Raw genomic sequence first — 21,266 nt, forward strand, 5'->3', positions numbered from 1 at the left:
AAGCAAGCCGTCCACTGAGTGGACAATGCAGAGCATGCATTTGTGCCGGTGTCGGCGATCGTTGTTCATATACGCACTCTTCATTCTCATCTTTCTTCCTAACTCTTACTCGGACAAGCAAATCCCCTATGCCATCCATAATGGTACACTATTCATACACCACATCCTCCCTTCGTGGATGTTCCACGGGTTTCGGCTAGTCTCAATTATTTGGCAAAAAGCAACTTGACAAAGCATTTTTGAACCAAATTAATCAAATCGCTGACAAATTTTCAACCTGGATGAAACCCTGATATATTCGATGAAAACGAACATGGTGGATATTTTGCAATCCTACGGCGATAGAGCTGCAAGTTCCACTTCACCGAATATTCTTACCGGCTCTTGGTTGAGGTGATAGTGCTCCATCAATTGCCGCCATGTTCTGCTGCTGGGCAAACTGCTCCTGTGCCTGAAATTCACGACGCATGTCCATCAGGTTTTTCACGTCACAGCATGACGTGAAATCGTGAAATGTCACAAAGCTTAACTTCCTTTAACACTTAACCTCGTTACCAGTTGCTTTCTCAACCATGCACAGAGACCACATCAATTTTCTTTGCAGAAACCAACCAACACCTCTACAATCATCTTCACCTGCCTCATGGATAAAACAAATGACAGCACCTTCGGCAGGTGAAGTGAAAATTAATTTTACTTCGTTTTAAACTTATTGCATCCAATATATTGTTGCGGCTTTGTGAATAAAGGCAACCCCCCTGTCGTTAGCTACACCACAACATGTAGCCTCGTATAGTTAGTTATTTCTTATTAAATGTAAAGCATAATCCTTTCCAGTGTTAGTATGCGTTGAGGCAGGCAGGATGATAGTAGGCCTCATTGAAGCCTAAAGTGCCAGGACCTGCAGGCCCGAAGGAGGAGCTAAAGGGAGTGGCCAATGAGGGGCTGCAACCAATGAGAGCTAAAGAGAATGGCCGAGGGTGGCCAATGAGGGGCTGTCACGACACGTGACCCCAGCCGGCCAATTGAGGCCCATGGAACATTCGGGTGGGGTTTCGGGGGGTTATAAAACCCAGACTCCCCACTCTCGCTCTTGCTGGGTTCCCGCTACTCTCTCTCTCTCTCTCTCTCTCTCTCTCTCTGACGGGCGCGCTGGTCTCCTGCAATACTCTCTCTCTCTCTGACGGGCGCGCTGGTCTCCTGCAATACTCTCCCTCGCTCACTGGCTCACTCGCTCGCATGGCTCCTGCATACTGCAAGCTCCTCTGGTTCCTGCTACGTGCACGTTATTGATCGTCGTCCCTGCCGCGATAATCTCCGGCTGTGGTGTCCTAGGTTGGAGCGATTCTTGGGGCTTCCGTCCAACGAGCCCATTCGCATGAACTGCACGACCGAGCCCATCCGGGAGAGCTGCACGACCGAGCCCATCCGGGAGAGCTGCACGACCGAGCCCATCCGGGAGAGCTGCACGACCGAGCCCATCCGGGAGAGCTGCACGACCGAGCCCATCCGGGAGAGCTGCACGACCGAGCCCATCCGGGAGAGCTGCACGACCGAGCCCATCCGGGAGAGCTGCACGACCGAGCCCATCCGGGAGAGCTGCACGACCGAGCCCATCCGGGAGAGCTGCACGACCGAGCCCATCCGGGAGAGCTGCACGACCGAGCCCATCCGGGAGAGCTGCACGAAGCGGCCGCGCTTCTTGCGCATTACCCTCTTCCCCCCCTTCCCCGAACGAATGAGGGCCATTGTCTGGGAACATAGGTAAGGCCGTTAAGATTCTTTACTTTGTCCGTTTCTGTACATATTGTGAATAAATCCTGTGTTTGGTTTCCAACCTGGCCGTCATTGTCCTTTCCCATATTGACCTAGCATAGCCCCGAATTAAAACCGCTCGATTGGGTTCGATATTCTAACGGCGCGAGTCCCGCGACGCACAACCGCTCGGGCGTCAAGGATCAGCGTGACTCGTGCGGGGTTCAACCCCCGTCCTCGCGGCTGCATGTGTCCGGAGATATTCCGGTGGTGACCGTTAACCCTTCCACGCGCAGCTGCGGGCTCGGCGGCTGGAGTTGCCGAGCAACCCGTCCACCACGAGTACAGTAGTTGTGGTTGGCGGCCTCGTGGACCCGGGATTCGAGGGGGAGCAGGGCTTAAACCCCCCCCCCCCCCCCTTGGTACGTCGACGAACCCGGGATCCGCAACAATATGATACTGTTATGAATTTTGGGTAGGGGGACATGTAGATCCAGGAGATCTGTGTAGGTATTATGGTCCGGCTGTCGTGATAGGGAATCTTAATGGAATAAGTTCTGTAGCCCGAATGTCAGATCAATCGTGTGTCTTTGTCCCGCCACGAGGGGCAGGGCTTGTTAACAAGCGCAGCGATTATGCTAATTCCCTTGTACGTCGTCCCCTCGGTGATCACCCATTTGTCCCGTATGGCAATGCACTAATAGACAGTAGATAGACCAATTAGTGCACACTAATTAAATCCCCCTCCGCCACAAGACGATAAAACTGACCGGAAGAGCAGACAGGAAGTGGTCACGCACGACCCCGGCATGGCAGGCAGACAACGGACAGGCAGGCTGAGGCCACGCCCACCTCGGGATGGATTAATATCACGGCGCAAAGCGCTCGGCGAATGGGAAGAACGGACGCGAGAAGAACATTCGAGAGGTCGAGAAGCGAGGCGGGGATTGGAGAAAGAGGTCTTACGTGACGAGGCGATTGACAAAACGATGGGCGAGCCGACATTTCCCCTTCTCGTCCCTGGATTCATCCTGCCCGGACCTCTGTCTCGACCCTTCTTCTTGCCCTTGTTCTTCTGCCCTTGCCTCGCCCTGCTCGTTTGGTCCTTTCACCTTCGACCCTCTCGCCATGAACGTTGGGTGCATCGGAGGGCCGTGCCGAATCCGAGAGGACGTTGCAGCTGCAGAGACGGGTTGCACGCCGCTCACTCGCAAGATTCGCGCGGGAGGCCTTGTCGGGGCCGAGTGGACGGGGGTGCATCGAGGCATGCTTGGGCCGACGCCGGAGCCACGCCTGGACGACGTGAACGGACCTGACTACTGATCGAGCTAAGACGCATCACACAGAACACAACGTTTTATTTAATGGATTCCTCCTTTGTCCTGTAGTTTAAATCTGGTGTGGGGACATCACAACTTAGGATTTAGTTTTTATGGTCGCATTTCCTTGTCCCAATAGTTCTTGTAAATAAACCTCATTATTTTCCCTTTCTATTTGAAATCCATGTTCGGTTTGGATTATTTCCCACAGGTTGAAGACGCTGGCGTGCGTGGACCGTCAGGTAAATTCCCGCTTCTTCTTCTTCTTCCCCTTCTTCCTCCCATGCTTGTATAGAAAATCCGCCATTGACCCGAACGCCTCAAAGTAAGCTCGATTGCTATATCCGTGATTTCCCTGTCTTCACCGAGGGGAATCGCACGACAATACATTTAGCTCTAAACTTGCACGACATTAATCCCCACACTTTAATTAAAGAAAAAAAAGGAAAAAAAGTGGGGGATATTGTAATTGGCTCCATACGTCACGCGATATCCTCCTAAACGGTTGGGCAGAAATTCAATAAACTTGGTAGTCATGATCACCACATGGCAAGAAGATGCAAAAGCAGTGTCCTCTTTGGCATGGTCAAAAGGTCAAATACCGTACCAAAAATGCAATCATAGGCACATTTTAAAACATATTAAATGAAACTTTGTATATACAATTCAACATTGGGAGACATTAAATAAATATCGATTTTTTTTTTTTTTAAATTTGACCCAAGCTACATTCTCCAAGGGGTGGGCACTTAAGGTCACATGGGTCAAAATGGGGAAAACATTTTTTTAAACCTCAGTTTGCAATTGGGTCATTCCTGGTGGAACTTTTTGCCACATTTCAACACTGCTTTGGGTGGGAATTTGTGATGGCGTGCCATAGACTTCGCTCCAGTTTACATTTCTCATACACCAATATAAATATATTATTTACATTACATTTCAAAAAGATTCAGCGTACTGTTGGCAAAACCTCATGCCAAAAATTATTGCATTTACACTTTTTTCTGGTGCAAATTTTTTTTTTTTTTTTTTTTTTTTTTTTTTCCAAAAGTTGCTCGTTAAAGGATAGGGTTGGTATCAATTGAAATATGATGAATTTGAATCGGGGGTATCGCAATTCATAATGCATTACCTGCAGAGCCTGGTCCACCTTCATATCCTCCAAAGATGGATAAAGAGACATCTTGGAATCTGTTTCACACTCGCTGGGCACAAAACAGTAATAAATGTCAAACTGCTCGATAGGCATCCCAACAAAAACAGTCAGGTATCGTGGAATTATGGGCAGGAAGTCCTCCAGTTATGGCAAGAACAAGGGGTTTGATCGAGATCGAGCAGACTTCGGGGTGACTCGACATGGCATCAAAAAAATTAAATTAAGCGTTTCATTTTATATCCCTTTCTACCTAAGGTGAAGTAAAAGGAAAACAGCGATCAAATCACAAAGATGTTCCATTCATGCTGCAAAAAATTTACCCAACAATCAGCATGGTGTGCCATTCCCATTTATATTATGGGGTTCACACGCATCCCAAAGCATGCAAGATTCGTCCAAGTCCTTCTCAAATGGCTGCCAAAGCCTGACATTTTAGTCACGCTGGAATTTGCAAATTGTTCAGGGTGCTGAAGATAACTCACCTACCCTCTGTCAAAAGACACCGTGGGATGGGATCTTTAACATCCACAAGCTAATTCCCAGCTTAACGTCCATTCAAGGGATGGCAAACCCTACAATACCAACCACCCGGCCCACAAAGCACCAAAGGGACAACTTATAGTCGGGTTTGGAATCAAACCTAGACTGGACACCTCTAAATGCAAGTGCGTTACCTCTGGCACCATCCTGACAAAACACCCTCCCCCCCACAAAAAAAACAAGTGTTACGCCTAGGTCCCCCGTCGGGGAAGTGATGCGAGTTGACAAAGTGGAAGACGCAGAAAACATGCTATGATATGATATTTCGCTCACAAGGTTCAGACATACATGGCATCAGACATACATGGTGGTGGCCATGTTGGATTTTGACGTGGGTTGCACCCACACACCAAATTCGACTGCGGTCGTTCGCTTACGCACGCACGCACGGGAAAACCATAGTCCCCCAGTGCGACGGGGGACAAAAAAATAAATAAAAATAAACCTATGTCACCCACAGGGTGAACCGTATCTTGCCAAAATGTGAACATGAGTGACTTGCTTCAGGTCACACTGAGGTGAACAGAACTGCTATCCACTAGAAGCGACTCTTTGAGGAATGTCTGCCCACGAGATATTGAAAGATTTTGATGAGAACTGAGGAAATAATTTTTTCATGAAAATTCCGTTTTTTCGTCATGACGTCATCAAATGACGTCATAGCGTCAAACTGTTTACAGATCTGGGAAGCACTCATCAAGGGCATTCATATGAGGTATTACTCGATATGGTACCTACGATTTCAAAATTTGACCTTGGGGTCAATAATTTTCGACCTCCAGCGCTAACCATGAAGGTCAAGGCCGATCGCCACCAAAAACTAATCAGCTGAGCGCCGGACCATATACTAGATTCCCATGAAGTTTGGAGACGATCCGATCAAAGTTACTCAAAAAATAAGGGTTTCGTCGACCTCCATGATTGACCACAAAGTGACCTTGACCTTTGACCTTGACCTTCAAAATTTTGTGTGCTGAAGGGTATCTCTATAGGACTCTGATATGCGAAGTTACAGGAGTTTCCAATAATAACTGTGGTCTACAGAGTGATCTGAAGGTCAAGGTCAAAGGTCAAGGTCGACCTCCAGCGCTAACCATGAAGGTCAAGGCCGATCGCCACAAAAAACTAATCAGCTGAGCGCCGGACCATATACTAGATTCCCATGAAGTTTGGAGACGATCCGATCAAAGTTACTCAAAAAATAACGATTTCAACATTTGACCTTGGGGTCAATAATTTTCGACCTCCAGCGCTAACCATGAAGGTCAAGGCCGATCGCCACCAAAAACTAATCAGCTGAGCGCCGGACCATATACTAGATTCCCATGAAGTTTGGAGACGATCCGATCAAAGTTACTCAAAAAATAAGGGTTTCGTCGACCTCCATGATTGACCACAAAGTGACCTTGACCTTTGACCTTGACCTTCAAAATTTTGGGTGCTGAAGGGTATCTCTATAGGACTCTGATATGCGAAGTTACAGGAGTTTCCAATAATAACTGTGGTCTACAGAGTGATCTAAACGTGGAAAAAAAATGATTAACCACAAACAAAAAAACAAAAAAATAAAACATCACCCACAGGGTGAACCGTATCTTGCCAGGGTTTCGTTGACCTCCATGATTGACCGCAAAGTGACCTTGACCTTTGACCTTGACCTTAATAATTTCGTATGGTGAATAGTATGTCTTCATGACCAACGCACATGAAATATTGAAAGATTTTGATGAGAACTGAGGAAATAATTTTTTCATGAAAATTCCGTTTTTTCGTCATGACGTCATCAAATGACGTCATAGCGTCAAACTGTTTACAGATCTGGGAAGCACTCATCAAGGGCATTCATATGAGGTATTACTCGATATGGTACCTACGATTTCAAAATTTGACCTTGGGGTCAATAATTTTCGACCTCCAGCGCTAACCATGAAGGTCAAGGCCGATCGCCACCAAAAAATAATCAGCTGAGCGCCGGACCATATACTAGATTCCCATGAAGTTTGGAGACGATCCGATCAAAGTTACTCAAAAAATAAGGATTTCAACATTTGACCTTGGGGTCAATAATTTTCGACCTCCAGCGCTAACCATGAAGGTCAAGGCCGATCGCCACCAAAAACTAATCAGCTGAGCGCCGGACCATATACTAGATTCCCATGAAGTTTGGAGACGATCCGATCAAAGTTACTCAAAAAATAAGGGTTTCGTCGACCTCCATGATTGACCACAAAGTGACCTTGACCTTTGACCTTGACCTTCAAAATTTTGTGTGCTGAAGGGTATCTCTATAGGACTCTGATATGCGAAGTTACATGCGAAGATATGCGAAGATATGGTACCTACGATTTCAACATTTGACCTTGGGGTCAATAATTTTCGACCTCCAGCGCTAACCATGAAGGTCAAGGCCGATCGCCACCAAAAACTAATCAGCTGAGCGCCGGACCATATACTAGATTCCCATGAAGTTTGGAGACGATCCGATCAAAGTTACTCAAAAAATAAGGGTTTCAACATTTGACCTTGGGGTCAATAATTTTCGACCTCCAGCGCTAACCATGAAGGTCAAGGCCGATCGCCACCAAAAACTAATCAGCTGAGCGCCGGACCATATACTAGATTCCCATGAAGTTTGGAGACGATCGGATCAAAGTTACTCAAAAAATAAGGGTTTCGTCGACCTCCATGATTGACCACAAAGTGACCTTGACCTTTGACCTTGACCTTCAAAATTTTGTGTGCTGAAGGGTATCTCTATAGGACTCTGATATGCGAAGTTACAGGAGTTTCCAATAATAACTGTGGTCTACAGAGTGATCTAAACGTGGAAAAAAAATGATTAACCACAAACAAAAAAACAAAAAAAAAAACAAACAAAAAAACAAACATACAAGCTGACTAATACATCTAGCAAAAACTTCGTTTTGGCAAGATAAAAAACAAACAAAAAAACAAACATACAAGCTGACTAATACATCTAGCAAAAACTTCGTTTTGGCAAGATAATAAATAAAAGCTATGGAACAATCATTACCATCGCCAGAGGAGGGAGTATTGCATTCGAGTCCGTTTGTTACTTGCCGGAAAAGATTCCGGCAAGTATGTTGATCTGTTCGTTTGTTACTTGCCGGAAAAGATTCCGGCAAGTATGTTGATCTGTTCGTTTGTTACTTGCCGGAAAAGATTCCAGCAAGTATGTTGATCTGTTCGTTTGTTACTTGCCGGAAAAGATTCCGGCAAGTATGTTGATCTGTTCGTTTGTCTGTTTGTTTGCAGCACTATGTCTACACCGTTGCACGTATAATCGCCAAACTTTGCACACGTATTTGTCTTGCCCTGGAATAGACTGTGCCCAATTGATGACGTCATCGGTCACGTGGTTCGGCCGCCATCTTGGAAAAACCGAAAAACTTTGCACCTCCATATCTCCGAAAGTGCTGAACAGAAAAAATTGAGACATGGCTCATTGTAAAGAACTCTCCATGGGGAATAAAATATGTTAATGATGACGTCATCGGTCACGTGGTTCGGCCGCCATATTTGTCCTAAATGGCCGATAAAAAAGTACATTCCGGCAAGTCCTCGGTATGACCGATTTTCCATCTGTCTGTGTCTGTCTGTTTGTCTGTTTGTCTGTATTTGTGTTTGTCTGTCTGTCTGTCTGTTTGTTTGTCTGTGTCTGTTTGTCTGTGTTTGTCTGTCTGTTTGTCTGTTTGTCTGCCTGTTTTTGTCTGTTTGTCCACACAGAATAAATATGATTTTCTCTGCAACCGTTGGTCCGATTGACAGGAAATTTTCATCATAGGTGCAACTCCACCTGTATAATTTTTTAAATGATAATTATGACTTCATAGATCACATGGTTCGGCCGGCATCTTGGAAAAACGGAAAAACTCAGCACCTCTATTTCTCCGAAAGCACGGAATGGAAAAAAATTTGACATGGCTCATTGTAAAGAACTCTCCATGGGGAATAAAATATGCTAATGATGTCATAGGTGCCTCCATTATGACGTCATAATACGACAAGTACAAAACTTAATCTGATCAAGATGAAATTTCTTGAGCATAATCTAGGAATAAATTAGTTTTGAAAAAAATAATGTCATCGGTCACGTGGTTCGGCCGCCATATTTGTTTCAACACAAAAGCCTTAAAAAACACTGACAATACATCCTGGTGAGGGTTTGCAATCTCCGATTGCTCTTTCTTGTTTGATTTGCAATTACGAGAATGTTATGCAAACCCACAATCGCGAATCAAAATCACCAGTGCGAAACCAAAGGAAGTTTGAAAACAAGCTGCAATCTACACACACATTTAATCACCACGTACATGCATAGTTTGAGGCAATGATTCAACGTCGACACAAACACTAAGTAGAGTGCATACCTCCACCTGGAAGAACTATTTACGTTTTGTATCGCACTGATTTGTTCAGGGTAACTTTTTGAAATATCATGCTTTACAGAATATAGTTTTGGCCCAATATTTAAATGATGACGAATCACTTTTTAAAATAATAAAAATTATCGTATCCGGATCTTCATCAAAATCGAATAAATTCGTCCTTGTCACACACCCAACCTGTCCACCAAATTGTGACCAAATCCATCCATAACTGAGATATCCTGCTCACAGACACAGACATACATGGGTGAAACCATTATAATTTCTGTCCACCTTCAGTGACAGAGGTAACTATTGCTGGGCCTGGTGCACAAACAATAAGCTTCACTTGTCATATTTACTACACCTGATGGGATTACGGAGCTGCAATTCAACCTTTATACACACCGTTTCCTTAGACTACAGCAGTTTATAAGGGAATAAAGGCAGATGAGCTACAGACGGTCAATGGACAGGCCCGACTCTCGTGTATTATTCAGTGCGGCATTGGCTAATGTAGGATGAGTGCACTTGGCTCCCAAAGAGCACAAAACATTGTTCGGTATGCGAGTCCACATTCAACACAGCACGTGGTTCGTTTCACCACAAACGTCTCATGATAATATTCAACAGGACGAGTTTCTTTGGCATGAGAACGGGGGTAACGTACACAAAAGGTCTCAGTTTTACTGATTTTCCACTTGACGTATGTTACAATAGACTTGGAAGGTGCACACTACACATGTGCACATACAACATCAATGGCCAAATATTGTGCCAAGGTATGTGAAGAAAACATTTAAAAGAACGGACTTTTTAATGAGCTTTTTCTTTATACAAAGTCAAGGCTCGTAGAAGAGTGAGAACACCGAACCGATCAGGATGTAAGATAACATGAGGAACAGAGGAGAGTGAGTGAGTGAGTGAGTCAGAGACAGAGACAGAGACAGAGACAGAGACAGAGACAGACACCAACAGCAGAGTTGAAGAACAAGATAGAGGGAGACTAGGAGAAATGAGGGAAGTGGAGAGGAATGTGGAGTAGGGGGTAGGACAGGAAATGGGCAAGATGGATGCAGCTGCAAACTCTCAGGGAGAAAAAAAAAAAATGGAAACTTGGAAAGAGGTTGGATTTGGGAGGAATAACGGGTAGAAAAGATCATGGATTTGGATTGGGTATGACCAGAGATGGTGGTGAACAGCTGTGTTAAAGACCTGGAGGTAAGAATGAGATTGAAGACAATGTGAAAGTTGATTACATAGGTGGGAAAAAGATGAACAAATGAGTGGAGGTGAGCAGTGATCCTGGACTTTGGGAGTTTGATGGAGGACCGTGTGTGCCCTGAAGAAACCAGAAGGGGAGACAAGGCACAGAAATAGAGGGTGCAAGACCAGAAAGGAGGCGGTAGAACATAGATAGCACAGACCTATCTGTGATGAGAAAGTCACAAGTCCATGACTCGGCATAATGGGAGACTACAATTAATTATCTTCAAGGCCTTGATTTTCACAGCGTCAAGCTGGGTAAGGTGCGAGAGGGGAGAGCAGTACTCCATCAAATTGTGGATCAAGACCTTGTAGGTGGATAGGAGTTCATGTGTGCCAAGGAATGACTTTGTACGATAGAGGATGCTCAGTTTTGAAATGTTGTTTGCCCATGAAAGATCATGGCTGATAATGAGACACAGAAGTTTGAGTGACTGAACTTCCTCAAAAGGATTGTTAAGTAGATTGGAGAGTTTGCTAAACAGTCCTTTTGGAGACAGACATTCAAGTCTGGATTGAAAGATATTCCAAGTGTTTGAACAGCTTGTGATTTTGTCCATGTGTGAAGTGGGTTGACGACATCCAGTGCAGTTGCAGAATCAGTGTCGAGGGGTACAATAAACCTCTCCACCTTGTCAGATGAAAAAGAAAAATCGAATGAGCAGTTTATTGCGACAGGTAAGGGTGGGTACAGAGGGCAAGGGGATGGTGGACATAGGATTTGGAAGAAACACAGAATTGAAGCATCCTCCCATCTACATTCTCAACAACCATCGAAGAAGTTCAATCACTCAAACTCTTGGGTCTCACTCAGCCATGATCTCTCTTGGGCAAACAACATTTCAAAGTTGTCCTCCAAAGCCAGTCGCCGACTGGGCATTTTCTGTCATGCAAAGTCCTTCATTAGCACACCCAAGTTCCGATCCATCTACAAGGCTTTCATACAAACAACAAACAACATGCATTTAAAGGCCATTTTCCCTGCGAGAGCGGGGGTTAGCCTTGCGGTCCCCATGACAATCTTCTCTATCTTGCCCTATTTTCTGAATCTCTCCTTGTTAACCCCCTTGCCCGCATTTCTTCTTCCACCATCTTTAGCCAAGTCTTTCTCGGTCTTCCCCGTCCTCTACTTCCTTCTACATTCATTTCCATCACTCTTCTCAAACAGTCACTTTCATCCTTCCTCAACACATGACCAAACCATCTCAACCTGTTCCTCTTCACAGCATCAATCACAGGCTCTATTCCCATCATCTTTCGCAATTCATCATTTGTCTTCCTCTCTCTCAACGATACTCCACACAGCCATAAAACCATTCGCATTTCCACCCTTTCCAACCTTCGCTGCTGCTCTACGTTCATGACCCATGTCTCGCTCCCATAAATCATAACACTTCTCACACATGCAGCATACACCTTTCCCTTCAGCTTCAACGACATTCCCCTCCTCATCAGCACGCCACTCAGTTCCCGAAACTTCTTCCATGCACATCTCACTCTAGCAACCGTTGCCGAGTCTGATCCACCTTCTCCATTCAGCATGTCTCCGAGGTAGCAAAATGTTTTCACACCTTCCAGCTTCACGCCGTCTAAAAGATCCAACTCAACATTTCCTCCATCTGCAGCTCCCTCTGTGCAAACCTTACATTTGAATGTAGCTGCCACACTGGTTAATGACCCTCTCAGACCACTACATTTTTGATGAACCCACTCAGCGCACATTGTACATTGAATGGAGCTCACTCCAACACCCTTCCTGCACACAGCACAGGGCCACTTCCCAGTTCTTTCCATCTCACCACATGCTTTACCACTTGCCATCACCTTCGTCTTTCCGATATTCACCTTCAGACCTTTTTTCTCCATACATTCCTTCCACTAGTTCATCTTTTCCTTCAGTCCATCCATACATTCCGCAATCAACACCAGATCATCTGCATACAACAACTCCCATGGTAAACCCTCCTTTACGTTCTGAGCCAGCACCTCCATCACAGCTACAAATAGTAGTGGACTTAGTACCGACCCCTGATGCACTCCCACCTTCACCTCAAACTCACCACTGTTCCCGTCCTTCGTCCTTACAGCTGTGCGCGTTCTTTTGTACATTGCCATCACCACTCTGATCAACCATTCCTCCACTTATAACTTCCTCAATGCCCATGTCAATACTTTGCGTGGAACCCTATCGAATGCTTTCTCCAGATCAACAAACCCCAAAAACAACTTCTCCCTCTTCTCCATGTACTTCTCCTGCAACTGCCTCACAATAAAAAGCGCGTCTGTCGTTCTTCTTCCTGGCATAAATCCAAACTGCATTTCGTCGATCTTCACTTTCTTCCTTATCCTCCTCTCCAACACCCTTTCCAATACCTTCATTCCATGCTCCAATAGCTTTATCGCTCGGTACGAGCCACACTCCAGTGTCACCTTTCCCCTTGTATAGAGGGACGAGGGTACTCAGTTCCCAATCCACTGGAATTCGGCCTTCTTTCACCACCAGATTACAGATCTCTGTCATTTTCTTCACACCCCAACTTCCTGCTGCCTTCAACACATCTCCCACAACTACCGTCGGCCCTCCCACTTTTCTACTCTTCATTGCTTTTATTGCTTCCTCAACTTCCTTCTCAATTATCTTCTCTGCCAGTCCTAAAACTGGGTTACTCTCGATGTTGCCATCCCATTCATTCTCTGTATTCAACAGCATTTCCATACATCTTTTCCATCTTCCTTTAATTCCATCTGGGTCCACAACGATTTGTCCCACTTCATCCTTCAAGCAACTCACCCCCATCACATCACACCTCTTTCGCTATCTGCTTTGCAATCCTGAATACTGCTCTCTGACCCTCTTCTGAATCCAAGCGTTCTCCGAACATTTTCCTACATGCCTCCTGCGCCTTTGCTGCCTCTTTCTTTGCAGCATTCTTGGCTGCCTTATAACTTTCATGCTCTGCCTTTTCTGCGCCCATACCCTTTGCCTTCTGCCACTCCTTGAACTTCTTCCCCTTCTCGTCAATCCTCTTTCCAACTTCATCATCCCACCACCATGTTTCCGAGTACCTCGGTGATCCTTTTGTCCATCCACATACCTCACCAACGGCTCCCAACAGACTAGCTTTCATTGACATCCAACCACTTTCAAGTTCAACCACATCATCCTCTTTCCTACTCAGCCTCTCTTTTAATGCCTCCCTCACTGTCACCTCTTTCAACCTCCACACCTTCATTCTCGGTTGGTACTTCACCCGCCGAGCTCTCCTCGCACCTTTCACCCTTATGTCACAGACAACCAAGTGGTGCTGTGAAACAGCCTCCTCCCCCGGGATCACCTTTGTGTCCCGGAGGTGCCCCCTATCTCGCCTACGCACCATCAGGTAGTCAACGGTTGTCGTCGACCCACCTGACGTGTATGTAACAAGCTTATTATCCTCTTTCTGGAACTGAGTATTACAAATCAACAAATCAGCTCCATCAGCAAACTCCAAAATCCTTTCACCTTCTCCATTTCTCACACCATATCTGTAACCCCCATGAACTTCCTCAAAACCATCCATACTCCTTCCCACATGTCCATTTAGGTCTCCTCCTACCACAACAACTTCCTCATCTTTCACGTTTTCCATCAGCTTCTCTATCGCACACCAGAACTTGTCCTTCTCTTCATCGCTCCGACCAACCTGCGGAGCATATCCCGAGATGACGTTCACCAAGAGCTTTCCAATCATCATTTTCACCATCAACCTATCACTCACTCCAGTCACACTCGCCACACTGTCTTCAAACTCCTCAGAAAACAGGACACCAACACCATTCACGCCCTCCAGGCACCATTGCCACACAAACTTGTATTTCTGTCCCTGCCTACCCTTCACCATTCTCACACCACTTCCCTTCCATCTTGTCTCTTGCACACAACATATGTCCACTCTTCTTCTGACCAATACTTCCACCACTTCTCCTGATCTCCCTGTCATTGTCCCTACATTCCATGTCCCAAACCTCAGAAACCGATCTCCACTTCGAGCTGTACCCTGCCCATATGTAGTTGTAATTGTCATGGTTCTCTTTTTGAGGCAATGTTTTTATGGCCGGATGCCCTTCCTGATGCCAACCCTCTTAGTCGTCTCTTACGACACACAGGGATACGGTGTACCTATTCTAATCCAGGGTAAACACTGGGAAACGTTTAAAACATGGAAATTCTGGGGGGGAGGGGGCATCACGGCTGCGGGGGCCCCGTCAGCACCATGCCATGGCGGCCCGGTCAGCACAGGCTTTCATCTACAAGGCTTTCATCCGCAGCTTAATTAAATACTGCTCACCTCTGGGCTGGCGCCCCTGCCTCACACCTTGCTTAGCCTGGCGCTATGGAAACCAAGTCCCTCAAGATCATTCATATCTCTCAAGACTCTTGGGGATCAAGGGGCCAATCACTTCGCCATCATGGACAGGCCCGCTGGTCACCGTCTTCTTACACCTCCATTCTGGTCTTGCACCCCTTGCCCCATTCATGCTCTGCCCCCCTCCCCTCTAGGTATTTGCAGAACGCATGTGGTCCACCAGCAACCCCCTCATAGCAAAACCACCCAAATGCAGAACCACTGCTCACCACTCATTTGCCCTTCATTTTCCCCACATTTGGAACCACCTTCCACACTCTTCAATCTCACTCTCCTCTCCAGATCATTAAAACAGCTATTCACCACCATCTCAAATCACTCCCCATCCAAAACCATAATCTTTACAACACCCATTAAACCACCCAAACCCCTCCCAAAATTTTGCTTCTGTATCCATCTTGTTTCCTACCCCTCAGTTACTCGCATCCTGGTTTGTCCATCTTAGTCTATTTTCTTCCTCCACCCTGCTTTTGGAATCTCCCCCTTCTTCTGCTGTTCCTTTTATTTATGTTGCGTCCTGATCTGTTCTGGGTTCTAGATTTGCATGAGCCTCGAATATGTACACAAAAAACTTCACATTATGTCATGTACGGTACACAACAGCCATATTACTCATTACTTATCTGGAATCCATTAGTTGCTGGTCTGATAAACAAGACTTTGTATCCTGGCGATATCACAGCATTACACTGTGTCATTCCAGCAGGATCATCAAACGAACTCACTTTTTGCTTTCCATTGTCAGCTACTGGAAGACATCGAGTCTCTTAAATTTCTGGGCCTCACCACACGCCATGACCTCTCTTGAGATGACCACACTGCAAATCTGGCCTCCAGAGCAAACCACAGACTGGAAATCCTCTGTCACTCCTTGGAAAAAAAAAAATCCAGAACTATTCCCAGGCTACAAAGCCAATGTCTACAGCTCAATGGAGTACTGCACCTCAGCTCCCCTCTGGGCTAGTTCCCCAGCCGCACATCTATCTCTCAAAGATTCCGTGGAATCTCAATGATTGGCATCTCCCACAATGACTCCAAAGAGCAAGACCTATGGCTGTCATCGTAAACGGCTCCAAGGGCTGTTTGTTTTTGGCCAACCATTCCCTAAATGTTAGTACGTCCACTTTTTATTTTTTAACACCGTCACCTCGCTGTGCAGAATTTTTTTTATATAATATACAAAGAAGCCTCAGAGAATTAGAAGGGGGAAAATTTAAAAAAAGAAAAAAAGAAAAAGAATTGTACTACATTCAAGTTTTACAGTTACAAATTTTAGAATTGGCTGCAAGCTTCAGGCTAAACTGTTATAAAGACACATTATGGGGCTGTGTGAATGCTGAGTATTAAAAATAAGTCAATACCTGCTCCTTCCAGGAGGGAAGACCATTTGTTTTCAGAATTAGCAGTTTCCAACCTGCAATACCCCCTCGACATGGGTCAGAAGTTAAACCAATTTCACATGCGAAAATCGCAAGTGGTCTCCCCACACTCGTGGAGGGGGCAGGGTGTACTTAATGCCTATAACCTGACTCTGGGTACTCCAAACACTAATGCAAAATTTGGTGGAGGTCGGCTGAGCTGTTTTTGATTCCAGAAGGAACAGACATACAGATATACAGATATCGCCTCGTATTATACCAGTTGGCATACCGCTGTTGCCCGTTGCTGTTCTTATCCTGTTGGCATTTTCAAGAAATCAAATTTTGATATTTATTTTCTATTTTCGTGGGGCCCTAAAACACTTCCCTGCACCCACTAAATAATGGGGTTGGAGGGTCATTTAATATTACCTTTCCCACAGCTACAAAGGGATTTTTAAAATAAATAAAAAAACATTCTGCCAAAAACACTCTCCAGCACTCAGTGATGAACCTCAAAGTTTGACAAAGATCCGTTCAGCCATCTGAGACAAATGATGACAGACAGAAACAATCACGCTCCATAAATTTTAAAATAATCAGACCAAGCATTGTCCCTGTCGAATTACGATGTCATAATGAAGGCACCAATGACGTCATCGTTAACATAGATTCCCCATGTTGAGTTCTTTACAATGAGCCACGTTTCAATTTTTTTCCATGGTTCGATTTTGGAGATGTTGAGGTGCAACGCTTTTCGTTTTTTCAAAGATGGTGTCCATCCCACATGACCCATGACGTCATAATTATGAAACAGAAAAATTCTACAAGTGGAGGCACTCATATGGTAAATTTTCATGTCCATCGGACCAACGGTTGCCGAAGAAATGAATTTTAAAAAGGCAGACAAGTACGTACGCCACACATGCGCATCCAAATGGCTAACCTTGCTTTTCGCTTCGTGAGCACAGGGTAATAATCAATCACTACAACGTAACAGGTGGAGGCCAATTAACTTGGTGTGAGATTTTGAAGGTGATTGGTCACACCTGAGCTAATTTACAATTGCTATTATAAGCGGGGTGGACACATGTCCAACCAAGATATTCTATACACAAAGAATTAAGTTAAGCACCCCTACACAACGAATTAAGGTAAGCACCCCCTAATATATATTCTTTGTGTATATGTATACATTGGCATATATTCTAAGGTATGTGAGATCAAATAATGATTGGTATGACATTAGGAATTATCCATTGATGACATTGAGTGATCAAAGTGAAAAAAAGTGATTGGTTGAGTCAGTGATCCGATCACGTGGGTCCTACACACGTTATTGCCGCAAAGATCGCTAGAGGTCTTCTCAGAACAATGACTGTACGTTAGAAAACATAAACGTCATCCACACTGTCCGTGATGGACCTATAGCTCCATACTTAAATTGAGGTGAAAATATGCCTAAAATTCCCAAAAAATTTCACCTTAAATTATTCAGAATAAAATATTGAAAACGGCATGATTGTTATGTTTTTATGTGACCGTAATATCACTTCTCCAGAAAATATAGCAATATCATGGGTATATTACACTGTTTTGACGACAACAAACTTGTAATGTGCGAGGTTGTAAAAAAACGGGGGGGGTGCTTAACTTAATTCTTTGTGTATAGTTTTGTATTTTAAATTAATTTTCCGAAATTTTTCGAATTTGTTTTTCTCTTGGAAGTTGTGGGTTACGATGTGTAAATAAAGGTGGAAAAAGTCTGATTTAATGCAATGTCATTCCAGGCTATGAGGTAACGAAAGGTGAAATTTTTTGAAAGGGGGTGTAGACTTTCAAAAGGCACTGTATAGTGTATACTTGTACCAAGTTTGGTCAGAACCCCATCATTGGTACATAAGTTAACATAACAGATCTTTTACCGAACAGGACCTCTACCTTTTGGACTCGTAATCTAATTTGTTTATCTTTACATCATTATACATACTTGTACCAAGTCTGATAGATTCCTTCAGCCGTTCTTAGGGTAACGTGGTAACAAAAACCTATCTCGGATGGACGGACGCACGGGCAGACAACCGGATAACGGCTTCCAGCTACTTCATCGGCAGAGGCAAAAAATGTTGGTGGCCAAAGTTGTTTTTGGGAGAGTCAGTGGGTAGGTGGGGGAGGGGAGGGGTCGCATAGAAGAGTTGCAACAGATTAGAGTTCACTATACTACAAAAAAAAGAAAGAAAAAGAATCAAGGTGGTCGTGTATGAACAGATGAACACTCAGCCTTTTACCTGTTCTTCCAGATGTCATGTGATAATGGCTCGCTCTAACAACAGTCTTACCTTAACCAGCAGAAAGATTCTCAACCTTATACACCAATATTCATAAGATACTTTTGCTGCCAAATGCACAATGATGGAAATTTCCTTTTAAACATTCATTGTCGTCATCGCAGCAAGATTTACGTGCACACCCATCAAGGTTTAATTCAAGTCAAGTGGGAGTGAGTCAGGTCTAAAACAGTTGAAACTAGAACAGCACTCAGTAGAGAGTATACCTCCACCTGGTTGGCCATAATCACTCAATGGTGAAGAATTACTTTAAAAAAAAAAAAATTCTGCTAGCTGGATCCGGATCTACACCAAAATTGAATTGATTCTAACTTGTCACACACAGCCTGTCCAAGTTTCGTCCAAATCCGTCCATAACAGATATCCTATGTATCGTTTTTGGCCCCATCTCCCATTGAAGAATCACTTAAAAAATTGTACTATCTGGATCCGAATCCAGATCTTCACCAAAATCGAATCGAATCGTCCTTGTCAGACACCCAACCGGTCCACCAAGTTTCGTCCAAATCCGTCCATAACTTTTAAAGAGAAAATTAAATAATTCTCATATCCGAATCAAAATCCAGATCTTCACCAAATACGAATCGAATAGTCCTTGTCAGACACCCAAGCGGTCCACCAAGTTTCGTCCAAAACTTTTTAAGATATCCTGTTCACAAACAGACAAACATGGGTGAAAACAACCTCCATGCACCTTCCGTGGCGGAGGTAATCAGCTCAGAAAGAATGGCATCACCCAGCCGCAGCCAGGTAATCTTCACCCAACTATCGATCAATCATAGCCCCTCAACACAACAGTCAACACCTGACCTCTTACAAACACCTCACACCTTAATCTCTTCCGTCCCTCGAACTATTCCTCGCTACATTCTCCGTCGCATTAAAGTCTTACACTCGCCACAATAATAATGATAACGTTGATTACCTTACTTCAATTATCTTCAATTACTTACTTACCTTCAATTCAGATCGTCTAACAAGGAACTTCAACACACGAGAGCGCCATTAAGGCCCATCAAGCCTGCGCAATGGTTGCCAACATATGGTCGTCATTTAGTCGACGTGTTTACATTGCATCGTTACATGCTTTAAGTCCAGTTACTGTTACACCAAAGCAGACGACCAGTTGGTGACACGACCGTAAAACATAAAGTACGCAATTACATTACCACAACATTACACCACTTCAGTTCCCTAACGGCGTTTTATAGCTAAAAACGCGACCATTGAGCCTTTAAAAGAGAACAACTCACCTCAGGGTTCGCGTAAACTCTGTCGTCTCTGGCAAGCGGTTAAAGAATGTACTCTGTGAGGATTGCGATTAAAGAACCGGAAACCCAGGCTTCAACCACGGGACTACGGCAACCCACGTTATTTCCGATTGCCGTGACGTCATGCGCACGCGTCGTCCCAATAAAAGCACGTCACGTAGCTCCGCCTATATTTAGCATAATTACAGGAAATGTTACGTCACCTAGCTCCGCCTACATTTGCTTTCAGTTGAGTCATGAGTGCGGCACACCGAACCTGCCTGCGCCCATTGTGCTTGAAGCTCTTGATTCTAGGTGTACAGAGCGAGTGGGTAGAGGAAACACACTGGTAGTGACAGAATGGAGAAATTTGAAAGAAGTGGAAGGCAGAAATGGAGCCACACCATTCATGTCAGATGAAGATGCGATAATTAGGAGAGATAACAATTGTGAATGAAAAAAAAGAGAAAGTTGGAGAAGATTGATCGATTGTGTGCTCTACCTGAAGGAAGGTCCTTGGCTACTTGGAAAAAGGTGATACTGGGTGGTTTGCCATTTCCTTGCCAGCAGTTAATCAGGGCAGCAATTTGTACTTTGTTCAGGATGCCGGTGATAACTCGCCTCTCTTAGCGAAGGACACCTTCATGGGATTTTTAACATCCACCAACTAATGATAGCAGGTGAGACACCCGGCTTAGCTCAACTTAGCTTCCATTTAAACGTCACACAAGGTGATTAATCATCCTGTGAAGCACCAGGAAGGCATTCACAGCTGGGTCGGGATTCGAACTCAGGCTAAACAGTTAAGAGACGAGTGTGTTTAGTACATCTAGAATCTAGGACTCCAGCCCATCCTGCGAGCCCTTTGAGAATATATGGATGGGGAAAGTTTTTCTTTGCAATCGAACAAAACAAAAGAAGAAATTTAGAAAGAACAAGAAGGAATAAAAGAGGGCTGCATGAAAATGGAGACGAGCTATAAATGAAGCCAGGTGTTGTTTTTATTTTAACTCATTTATATTCCTCATTTATTTTAACACAAGGACTGAAACATGCGTGTGATCCTTAATTTTTTTTAATTCTCATTAAATGTCTCATTAACCATGTCATGACATGATGTGTTGTTATAACCAAATGTTATAACCAACTTTGAAAAAACTACAAGGCTACAACACTTGGACTAATTCAAATAAATAAATAAACAAACTTGTGTTGCAGGCACACAGGCACAGGTGACATGTTGATTTATAAGCAATTTTACCAGGATGTCCTTGATATGTCATAAATTATCTGCAGATGTTTCCATGATGATTTATATCTGTTTATGAGTTTATGAGTTTATGAATTTATATCTGTTTATGAGTTTATTAGCTCTGACTCTCTTGAAATCTTCTTGACTTTGACTCTCCATTTCTCTGTCTCTCTATGTCTTTGCTGATGACTCCACATTCTGCCGCTCCATTCCTCATATCTCAGATCG

General features: G+C 44.4%; 1 protein-coding gene across 5 annotated transcripts in view; it reads right to left on the reverse strand.

Moving 5' to 3' along the window:
• Positions 1 to 19,972, reverse strand: part of LOC137436754 (syntenin-1) — an 881,728-nt gene extending 861,756 nt beyond the window's left edge. For 2 of the 5 annotated variants that reach the window (XM_068130820.2, XM_068130818.2), the window contains exons 1-3: positions 19,790 to 19,972; positions 4,207 to 4,279; positions 379 to 451 (exon numbers count right to left, since the gene is read on the reverse strand). In XM_068130820.2, the coding sequence (XP_067986921.1) occupies positions 379 to 451; positions 4,207 to 4,257 (124 nt within the window). In that variant the 5' untranslated portion in view covers positions 4,258 to 4,279; positions 19,790 to 19,972. The other 3 variants (XM_068130819.2, XM_078786793.1, XM_078786794.1) reach the window with 3 other exon arrangements.
• Positions 19,973 to 21,266: the final 1,294 nt, after the last annotated feature.

The sequence above is a fragment of the Myxine glutinosa genome, chromosome 11 (assembly GCF_964187855.1).
Source record: "Myxine glutinosa chromosome 11, kmMyxGlut1.1, whole genome shotgun sequence".
Taxonomy (NCBI): Eukaryota; Metazoa; Chordata; class Myxini; order Myxiniformes; family Myxinidae; genus Myxine; species Myxine glutinosa.